Source organism: Castor canadensis, chromosome 1 (assembly GCF_047511655.1).
Source record: "Castor canadensis chromosome 1, mCasCan1.hap1v2, whole genome shotgun sequence".
NCBI lineage: Eukaryota > Metazoa > Chordata > Mammalia > Rodentia > Castoridae > Castor > Castor canadensis.
The window spans coordinates 153,237,531-153,248,695 of record NC_133386.1 but is presented as its reverse complement, the minus strand read 5'-3'; the positions used below and the strand labels follow the sequence as shown (position 1 = coordinate 153,248,695).

Genomic DNA, 11,165 nt, shown 5'->3' with positions numbered 1-11,165 from the left:
CTGGAAGCAAAGTGGCAGCTGTGCAAATGGCTCAGGCAGGTGGACTGAGAGATGATAGATGGCGGGACAGGAAGGGGGAAAGCTATCGGTCTGGATGGAGGTTTTGGAAACACCTGTCTCTTGCACCTTGCCCAGCTGGGCATCAGACCCCTCCTCACACATGCGGTGCAGCCGAACAGCACCCTGGGACCGCTCAATGTGAGTACAGGCGGTCCAGCAAAGAAGGGATTCAGAACATATCGATAGAGATCTTAAAAACTGTCCTATGTAGACTAGGAAAACTCATCTAGATCTCTGCCTAGTGAAGGCCAGACGCTAGGATACCTCTCACAACATTCCTTCAAGATGGGACTATGGTTCCCCATTTCAAAGATGAGGCTCCATAAAGTTATTCGCAGGTGATCACAGCCTGGAATAGCGTGGCCGCAATGGAGCTGGGTCTAACAAAGTTCTTTTTCCAGCTACATCCCCTGCTTCCTATGAACCTCACCCCTCTGAGAGTGATACCAGCTGAATCCATTCTGCGACATGCTAACCTTCAGAGCTTAGGTTTGGACAGAGGGCTAGAGCCAGGCTTGGGGGAGTCAGGAGTTCCTGTAGTTTTTGACCTCGCCCTCCAAGACAACAACAACTGGGGTTGCAGTGGACGAGTGTTCAAAGCCAAGCTGGGACGAAGATGTAAGATCTATAGTGACGTCAAGCTGCCCTCAAATTCCCGATCACTTTAAGTTTCCCGAGAAACTTTAAGGGCGTTTCTCATTTAACGCGCACACACACACACACACACACTCACACACACACACTTCCATCAATGACCTCAGTGCAAATACAAGTGGGCCGTCCTGCTTGGATGCTTCAGGTTCTGGAAACATACGGATGACGCAGTCTGGCTGGGACACGAGACCCCTACTCCCATTGGTTGCCCAGAGCTCAAGGACCCCTCCCGATCCATCGCGGCGGGAATAAGAACAGCTGTTGGCGCTGGGAGGCACCAGAGACACTACCCAGCTCAAGTGTCGCTGCAACTATCGCCGGGCCCCAGCTGGACGCCCTCCGCTCCCTCTGCTGCAAAACACCGCCAGGTGAGCCCCGAAATTCCGGCTCAGGTGTGTCGTTCTATTTCCCTCTCCTTCTCCTGCCTCTTTCTCGACGTTAGTCTATCTCTTAGTCTTTCTCCCTGCCAGTCTTAGTCTCTGTCCATTTCTCTCTCTGTTTCTTCGTCACACAGTCTCTGTTAATTGACAATTCTTCCCAGACTCCCGCTGCAGGTGAACAATATCAGTCCGGGAACGTCTTGCTCTGCTCTGTATGCGTAGCTGAGAGCTCCGGTCTCACTTTCTGCGGTTGCGCACGAGCTTAGGCCAATCTGTGTGCTCCAGCTCTCCAAGCATAGCGCACACCGCAGTATGTAGTAGTAGCTTTCTGCAGATGGTGTATTCGCGGGTTCTCCTCCGGTACCTAGTGTTCCCCGGGAAATTGGTACAGAGGCTGGGTCAACACGAAAGTGTGGCAAATAGGCGTAACCACCGAACCGCTGGCCAACTCCTACATTGCAAGCCTGGTAGTTAGGGAAGCCTCTTGGGTTCCAACTTCGGACTCAGTTAAGCTTGGTTCTTGCAGACAACTGAGTTGCCAGAGGGCGGAGCAGCTGAGCAGTTTCTTAGAGATTTCCACCGCAGAGCTATTGCCCTGTACCTATCCTCTCCCTCCCCATCCTTAGGTGTGTGCAAAAGCCCCACACCAGGAAGGCAGCTCTGGGTTGCCTGGTGGAGGTAGCTGTTGGTACAGTGTTCTTAAGACTTGGCCGACAAGCCAGGGTGGTGGCACAGGGTCTGTAATCCCAGCTCCAGGGGCAGAGGACAGCCCAGGCAAAGTTAATAAGACCCCCATCTCAAAAATGAAAGGTCTGGGATCTTGGCTCAAATGGTAGCAGGCTTGCCCTAGGTTCAATCCCCAGTACCCCAAGGGAAAAAACGGAAAGACTTGACCATGTGTAGTTGACAGAGGACTCTCTAGGGTTGAATTCTCCCTGCCCATCTGTCTCACTAATATCACCCCACCCCCACCCCCAGTTTACCAGACCATGGTGCTGCATGCCCACTGGACCTTCCAGCAGCCCACTAGCCCACTTTCCAGATAATGAAATAAAGATGAAGAAAAATGTAGTGACTAGTCTGAAGTCATGAAGCCAGGGAGTTAGAGGCAGGCAGAAGCAGGAAAGAGGCCAAGTCTGTGGGCTCACAGAACTTTGAAGTGGTGCAGATGACGTTATTCTTCTTCTGCAGAGAGGTGTCATGGGTTTTAAGAAGTTCTCCCCCTTCCTGGCTCTCAGCATCTTGGTCCTGTACCAGGCTGGCAGTCTCCATGCAGTACCATTAAGGTAAGTAGCCAGAAAACAGGAGCACCACTCCACTCCCATTGCCTCCAGGATCAAACAATGCCCTGACTGTTCATTGTGCTGAATGTTTAAAAAACAGCTCTTTTGGGGGAAATATATGTGTGTAGGTAGGCATACACAAGAAAGTTTATTAAAACCTTTTTCTGATATAAAGATGGGGGCACACGATTTACAAATAGCAATAGGATGAAGAATATTCTGTGTTATAAATTTCATGTAACTCATTAACTCTCACAAAATGCTTTTGTTGCTTTCTGACCGATTTTTATAACAGCAGCCTATCTATTCACCCAACTCAGTATGATTTGAGAAATTAGTTGCATCCTAAACTACTAACTAGTTTGCCAATACATTTATTGTTAAATATGACTTGTAATCTGCTCGTGCCTGTAACCCTTGCTACTCAGAAGGCAGAGATCAGGAGGATTGCGGCCAACCCCAGGCAAACAGTTCACAAGACCCTATCTCAAAAAAACCCTTCACAAAAAAGGGCTGGTGGAGTGGCTCAAGGTGAAGGCTCTGAATTCAAGCCCTAGTACCGCAAAAAAATATATATATATATATAAAATTTGTATTCTATTGATCTATTTATCACCTATACATAAATTATCTTTATTAAACTGAATCCTTTTCAGATACAATGCTAATTGTAAGCTTTATCATTTAAATAGTGGTTCCTTTTAACACTGAGCTTGCAAAATTCCTGAAAATTTAACCATCAGAATGCATAAGCCTGTAAGAACTGGCTCCAGTACAGCACTACTTGGAGGTCACACCATTGCTTAGCTCCCAGGAAGGACACTGGCCTCAAGCCCTGTCCACTGAGAGTTGGGGCAGCTACATCCTCAGGGGAAGAAGCAGAGGCAGGAAGCCAGGCTCCTTATCTGGAGAGAGGAAGCAGGCAGGGGTCAGCATCTATACTGAATCTGCTTCCCCTCCACAGATCAGCCTTGGAGAGCAGCCCAGACCCCACCACCCTGAGTGAGGAGGAAGTGCGCCTCCTGCTGTCTGCACTAGTGCAGGACTATGTGCAGATGAAGGCCAAGGAGCTGACACAGGAGCAGAAACAAGAGGCAGAGAACTCCAGGTAAGGCTCTGCACCCTGCCCAGCACCCCCACCCCAACCCCTGCCAACATTTGGAAGATGGCAGATTCCAGCAGGTAGGAGAGAACACACTGGTCAGGGGCCCAGCAGGCTATGCTATTTGCAGGCTCCACTGAAGACAGATTTCACCTGGAGAGACTGTGGCTTAGAGCACATTTAAAAGATCCATTTTTGAAAGTAGTTAGGAAAGTAGTTAGGACATCATTACTGAGGGACTTGATCTGGTGATAATGGGACAGCTCCCATTGAGAGATGGGAGCACCAGATGAGGTAAGACTGGTAAGAGGAAACCTGAAGTCTGGGGATGGACCCAGACTCTCTAAAATCAAAAGATTTTAGAAAATTGACTCTACTTAGTTAATCTACATATGACATTCCTTCACACCCACAAGGAGACTTAATTTTATATTTTCAAGGTGAAGGTAAAGGCCTTGTGGGGGGTAGGGACAGGTACAGCAGAGTCTAAGGTAGGTCTGGGACTCTTTGGAGATGTGCATGATGTCACAGGGCCAGGGAGAAACCCTTCCCCTGCTCTGTTTCCCTGTGTATCCTGAGCCTGAAAAGAGACTACCCCTGGCCTGGCCCCAGTATTGATATGGCAAGAGGCATGTTGACCTGCCTCTAACCTGAGAACTCCCCTGTCAAGCATGAAGGACTGAACAGCATGTGGAATGCCAGAAAAGCTCACCCTTCCCCATTGCTGCCCTTCCCCCACTGTCCTGGCCCACTGCATCCCTGGTCTCCCACAATGGAGGAAGTGTGAGCTGCCCTCCTGCCTGCAGATCCTCCCCCAGCTTGAAGTGCCCCTGCCCAGTCTAACCTTCTGCTGACTGCCCATTGGAACAGACTCTATGCATGGCACTGTCTGGCATGTTTTTCCCTGCAGCCCGGACAGCCCCAGAACTAAGCGGTGTGGGAATCTGAGTACCTGCACGCTGAGCACGTACACACAGGACCTCCACAAGTTGCACACATTCCCCCAAACTTCAATTGGGGTTGGAGCACCTGGCAAGAAAAGGAATGTGGCCAACGACTTGGAGACAGACCACCACCCTCATGTTGACATGCCCCAGGATACCAACTAAGCTACCCCTCTTCTTTCTGGTTTCCTTTCTTGCTTCCTTCCTATAACTTGATGCATGTGGTTCCTCTCTGGCTGCTTTTTAGGCTGTTATTGGTGGCTTTTCTGTGACAGAGGATGTCTGGAACCTCAGATGGTCAAAGAGAGGAGAACTCACAGGTCCAAAAGAATCGTCCAGGAAGATATTGGACAGCATGGGAGCCCTCTGAGGTTCCTGGGGATTTCATAGCAGAGCTTCTTGGTCCTCCTTCTCAATGTGCTGGTCATTTGGGGAATAAAGCTATTTTTCTAAAAAAGACCTAAGCTGTGGTGGTGGTTGTTCTAGCCCACGTCTCAGGCTTCATGATGTTTAGAAGTAGCCTTAGTCCTGGGGTAGCTGGACACAAAGTATGGTAAGTTGTCTCATGGCCCAGCTCAAGCAGCAAGAACAGGTGCTAAAGAGCAGGTAAGCATCTCTGGGGCTGGATGTTGCAAACTCTGCTCTTCCTCCAGGTAAGACCCAGGAATTTTCATTTTCCTAAGAAAATGAGTGGGATGGGGATTCTATAGTACTTGTGAATAGGACCGGATGTGGTGCTGTTATTCACTCTTGGCTCATAAGCCTTTGCTGTTTTTTTAGCTTATTTATACAGGAAAGATTAGCTGTTATAGCCCTGTGTTCCATGGACTCTTGCTCAGACACCCTTTGGGTTTTCTGACACTCCTGGGACTGTCCATGGGACAGATCACAGCATTTTTCCTAAAAGCTTTGTGATTTTCTGATAACTATGTTTAGGAGAAACACTTCAGGTTAATTAGTGCCTCTCAGAGAAACAACAGTACCATGATGGTCCCATGGGACAGGCTTCTTCCCAACCCTCACTGATGGCCTTCTCTTCTTTCTTCCATACTGAAAATCAGCATCACTGCCCAGAAGAGAACATGCAACACTGCCACCTGTGTGACTCAACGACTGGCAGGTTTGCTGAGCAGATCTGGGGGCATGGTGAAGGACAATTATGTGCCCACCAACGTGGATTCCAATGCCTTCGGCCGGCGCCGTAGGGACCTTCAAGCCTGAGCAGCTAAATGGCTCCAAGAAGGTGACTGCTCTTTGGTAAGGATGTAGGTCATGTTCTGAGTCTTCCTAAACCCATATAGTTGGAAAAAAAAAAACCACAGGAGGAGGTACCCATACCAGTGTCTGGAGGGAGAAACCCCATCTGCTCTGTTTTTCTACCCTCTCCTGTGACACTGAGATAATGGGGATAATGGGGAGATAATGACACTGCTTATTTGTCATTATAATTGTGAATTATTCTAGCACTTAGTTGGAAAGGAAAGGACATTGTCCTTTTTGTGTATATACTGCAATGTTATGCATTTCTGAATTAAGAGCAGGGTCTTGGGTTCAAAAGCTGTGTTTGCCCTCTATTAGTTATGTGACCACTTAACTCTCTCTCTCCACCTCTGCTTCTCCATTTGCAAACTGGGGGTTTCAATAGTATCTACCTCTTAGCACTAATATAAAGAGCAATGAAATAATAGGTGTCAAGAGCCTGGCAATTAACAACTAAAATATGTCATTGTTTTTATCCTAGGTCACCAGGAAGCTAAACTCTACTTCTTTTAATGTATAGTGAAAGTTATTTATAGGAAAGGCTTCATGGAAGACATATTTGCATCCTTCTTAATATTGAAAACTGTCGTCTTCATTTGAAAGGAGATAAAGCTAAGTACAGAATAAGCTTACCGCAGTTAACCTACTAGGCACCATTTTTGTATTTGATTCTATATCCAATAAACATGACAGCGTGTTTCCTTGGCTTATCTGTTAGCAAATCTTGTCCCCATCAGCCATCTTGTTTGATGTTTGCAGCTCTGCTAAACCAGAGGAAGACATGATACCACTGCTTCTTGGGTATCAGGGACACATGGTAATGCTATGACTGAACAGAACTATTTATGTAAAGAAATATCAATGTTGTCAATTGTAAACTTAAGCAAAATTTAAAATGTATTTTCAATACCCTTAAGTGGAGTCTCTGCTGTTGTTTGCTTTTTCTCACAAGAGCTTTAGGGGCTATGAACTCTTCACTGACCAAGCTGGCTGGCTTGAAGTAAAGGTGACATGCTGGGGTAGAGCCTCAGTGTGTGTATTCTCAGCTCTAGTGAATTGTCCTACCTTGTCCTGGGCCTTTAGGAGAGGACAATGCAGGTCAGAGAGGACCCTGGTTCCCAGCGCCAGAGGTTACCTGTGTATTTCTTCATCTCTCAGTTTTGCCCTTACCTAGCCTAGTCTTTCCTCTCCATAAGAGCACTTTCATGAAAAGCCCTTTAGAAATGACTCAAAGTTTGAAATGGGGATCACCAACTGGCCAACCTGATCCAGTCCAACTTTTTATTCTGTGAGGTGCAGAGAAGTATCTTGTTCAAAGTTCTGCAATATGATTAACAGAGACATTTGTCTATTTAACAAATGTTGAATGTCTGCTATATGCTAGCACTGTTCTAGACACTGAGAACTGAGCAAAGAATAGACGAGACAAAACTCCCTGCCCTCGTGGAGCTTACATTCTAGTTGGGGGACATCAAGATGATAGATGTTATAGAATTATAGACTCTCACTATATGAAGGAAGCTGGGATGTCATAGGGTCTGACACCTTATTTAATGTAGGAATTTCCTAATGTCAAAATCCCTGGCATCTGCTGCGACCACTAGTGGCAAGTTGCTGAGTGTAACTCCAAGGTGGCTGGGCAGGCAATTTCACTGGTGGAAAGTCAGTTAATTAGGAATAGTTGCTTCCTTAGTTAGTTAGAAAAGTCCACCTCTTTTACCACTGACTCTAATTATTTCCACAGGATCACAGAGAGTTATATCCTTTTCCCCTCTCCAGTCTATACTAAACTCAGTAACCCAGTTGCCACTGAAAAAGATAATTAGACCATGTCTCTCTTATGTTCAAAACACTCCAATGACTCCTCATTTCACTGAGTAAACACATGAAGTGTTCCAGTGGCTTTAAGGTCCACTCTGATCTTTCCTTCTTCTTCTCTTCTCACGCCCATGCCAACACCTGCTAGGCTTTATCTTCTACCCTCCCACACACTGGCTTTCTTACTATTCTTCAGCCCCTGTCTCCTGGCCCTCAGCCACCATAAGTCTTGGTCATTGGTAGTAACACTCCATGAAGAACACTCTTACTAGATGATCTTCTTCCCCTCCTGATCTTTACTCAAATGTCATCCTTTCTGAAATAGCACCCTTCCACCAACACCACACCTTACCTTCTTTGCATTGTTTATTCTCCCTACCATTTTTTACCTTTTACCATACTATTAGCTTTGCTTATTTTGTTTATTATTTGTGCCCCCACCATGAATATAAGAGTCATATGGGCAGAGTCATGGCCATTTTGTTGTTATACCCCCAATACATAGAACCGCGTACCTGGCACAAGGCAGCACTCAAGAAGTATTTATTGAATGAATGAGTGCCTTAACGGAGTTAAATCTTCCCTTTTAAATTTGTGGTCAACTTTCAGGTTCCTTCTGGGCCTGACTTTATGCATTCTAAATTGCCCAGGGGTCTTAATCTTGAATAATTTCCTGGATACTGAGTCCTTCAACTGACTGGAGACTTCAATGACTGCCATTTTGTCAATAATTCTGTTTCCTGCCTCAAAACCTTCACACAGACTATCTCTTCGTTTTGGACACACATCTAACCTCACCCTTTTCCTCCACTTGATTAATTCTTTACCAGCAGAAAGGCAGGGAGCTCTCTAGGTATTATACCTACAATTAGGTAGATAAGTTCAAATAAGGAGGGAAAATAGTGGGAAGACCATTTTAGTTTTGGGTCCAGGGCATTCACCAGTAACAGACCTAACACTATACAGAATTCACATCAAAACCCTGTGGATATTTCTCAGTTGACTGAGAGCTCATAATGAAACAGTGATTGACTTGAACTCTAAAATAAAGCATCAGGTCCACTGGCTCAGAAACCTAAAATGTAAGGAGTACATGTGGTGATCAAAACACAACATGGAGAAACAACGTCTTTTGGTATGAATGCAGTGTCTATCTTTATACTTTGCACCCTATATGGAACATTGCAGAAAACAAAGGTCTTTTAATGCCAATTTAAGTTTATCCAAAATAGTCAGAGCTCCAGTATATAGACTGTGACTGACTCAATAATTTCGTCTAATTCTTCACTATGCTAGAGTATTATTATATACTCATGTCCTTGCCTCATGGACTGACAAAGTTGGCTTCTCTGCCCCTTGCTTCTGTGTTTGATCATGTGACTTGTTTTGTCTAATGGGACATTGATAGTCATAATGAAAACAGAGGTTTGAAATGTGTTTATGAGGTTGAGTTTTGCACTTTTGTACTTCCGCCATTGTTATGAGAAGAACATGCCTTTCATATCCTTTTCCCTATTATCCTGGGCTCCAAAATGAAATATTTAGGACATATGCCTAACCTGTAGCCTGTACCCATGCCCATCCATACCTGTTGATATTAACCTCATCCAAACTACCCACAAACCCATGAGCAGAAAAAATAATTATCTGTTGTAAGCCACTGACATTGAGATTACTTTTATGTGATGTGATTGTGGAAATAGTTAGGTCATTTATAAGATTTGGGGGAATTCTACAGTGAATTGTACCCCTTTCAAGTTCATGAGTTAAACCCCTAACACTCAAAGTGACTGTATTTGGAGAAAGACCCTTTAGGGCAGTAATTAAGGTTAAATGAGATGAAAAGGGTAGAGCCCTAATCTGATAGAATCAGTGTACTTATGAGAACAGGAATCTTGCTCACTCTCTCTCCTGTGCACATGATGAGGACACAGTAAGAAAGCTACTATCTGCAAGCCAGAAAGAGAGATCTCATCAGGCACCAACCCTGATGCACGTTGATTTCAGACTTCTAGCCTCCCTATCTGTTAGAAAATAAGTGTCTGCTGTTTAAGTCACCAAGGCTATGGTGATCTGTTAAAGCAGTCTGAATAAACTAATAGAAAATGGAAATTTTTTTTCTAAAACAGCTTCTTTATCCTCTTATTAAGATATTGGGCTCTAGGTCAATTTGCTTAATGGCTAATTTATCAAATTTACTTTTCTTTAGTAATTCATTTGGTAACCATTTTAATTTGGTCTTTTAAAAATCATCTTAAAGGATGTTCTATTTTTGTCTCCATTCGAACCTTCTGTTGCTGAAACTGGATAATATACTTCCTAGATAAATTAATTGTGGATTATTCATGCAGTGAATGTATATCATACATTACACAGCACTGGATACAAATATATGTATGAACTTTGGATAAATATCACACATCATGTTGAGTGCAAAAATAAAGTTAGTTGCAAAGGATGTATACCAAATTATTTTGGTATACCATTTATATATAAATATATATAAATATTTATACCATTACCATAAATAATATATAAATATATACCATTTATTTTGAGTTTAAAGTATTTACATTCAATGCTACATAAAATTTAGGGGAACATACATTGTATTATATCATGTCATGTATAGGGATGATAACATCACAATTGAAAGAGTAACTTTGAGGAGACTGGAAGAAACTCAAATGAAGAGAGCTATACAGGTGGTTTCTACCAAGGTTTTATTTCCAAAAGTTTTATTTTCTAAGCTGGGTAGTTGGTATATATAGTTACTCACTATATTTATGATTAATAGGAATAAGTGAACATGGGTATAGATCTTTTTAAAGTTAGGGCAATCACTTCAAAAATAAATAATAATTTAAATTAGCCATATTATCTGCTCCGCTTAAAGCAACATAGAAAAAAAAGATGCCAAAATGTATAGTAAATTCACCATGTGAAAAATAATGGCAGTAATAAATGTCTATACAGCTTTAAAATAATTGTAATTTAACTAAAGTCATTAAGTAAAAGACTAAGACTATCAGGGTGCATTTTTAAAGATCCCAGCGATATTCTTTTCACAAAAGAAACTTCAGAACAAAAGGACTTAAGATAGATTAAAATGAAAGGACAGTAAAAGATATATGTAAGACAAATAAAAAAAATATATATTGAGACTACTTCTTAATATAGGTCAAAAAGAATTCAAAGCAAAAATAAAAGTTATCATATCCCAGAAAGAGAATCAATACAGCAAGAAGGTCTATTTATCATGAATATATATGTATCCTATAATATGGCCTCTGTGATGGTTAATCTTAATTGTCAACTGGATTGAACTAAGAGATTCCTAAATTAGTAAAGCACATCTTTGGATGTGTCTGTGAAGGTGTTCCTATGGATAATTAGATCATGAAGGGTCTGACCTAATTAATGGTTTGATTCATAGATATATTTGCATTTCAGGTGATAGAACTATTGGAAGGTGATGGAACTGAGGAAGGTGGGGTCTAATTGGAGGAAGTGGTTCACTGGAGGTGTGACAGTTAATCTTGGTTATTAACTTGATTGGATTGAAAAGTACCTTGGAAAGCACACTTTTGGGTGTGTCTGTGTGGGAATTCCCAGATAGGATTAACTAAGAGGTGAAGACTAGCCCTGAATGTGGGCAGCATAT

At 43.2% G+C, this 11,165-nt stretch overlaps 1 protein-coding gene across 2 annotated transcripts; it reads left to right on the top strand.

Annotated features, from left to right (window-relative positions):
- Positions 1-871: 871 nt before the first annotated feature.
- On the top strand, positions 872-6,604 carry LOC109701300 (calcitonin gene-related peptide 2). 2 transcript variants are annotated; one of them, XM_074042010.1, is made up of 5 exons: positions 872-1,082; positions 2,286-2,380; positions 3,342-3,485; positions 5,485-5,680; positions 6,165-6,604. In XM_074042010.1, the coding sequence occupies exons 2-4, from the start codon at positions 2,295-2,297 to the stop codon at positions 5,642-5,644; spliced, it is 390 nt and encodes a 129-aa protein (XP_073898111.1). In that variant the 5' UTR covers positions 872-1,082; positions 2,286-2,294; the 3' UTR covers positions 5,645-5,680; positions 6,165-6,604. The 2 variants fall into 2 exon arrangements, with proteins under 2 accessions (XP_073898111.1, XP_020042381.1); XM_020186792.2 differs by lacking the exons at positions 5,485-5,680; positions 6,165-6,604 and adding an exon at positions 4,390-4,882 and having other exon boundaries at positions 926-1,082.
- Positions 6,605-11,165: the final 4,561 nt, after the last annotated feature.

What these genes read in the sequence shown, in the direction of transcription:
- LOC109701300 (XM_020186792.2), top strand. Translation starts at nt 2,295, where the DNA reads ATGGGTTTTAAGAAGTTCTCCCCCTTCCTGGCTCTCAGCATCTTGGTC. An exon ending in CTCCATGCAGTACCATTAAG is followed by an intron (nt 2,381 to 3,341) that starts GTAAGTAGCCAG and finishes TCCCCTCCACAG; the next exon opens with ATCAGCCTTGGAGAGCAGCC. An exon ending in CAAGAGGCAGAGAACTCCAG is followed by an intron (nt 3,486 to 4,389) that starts GTAAGGCTCTGC and finishes TTTTCCCTGCAG; the next exon opens with CCCGGACAGCCCCAGAACTA.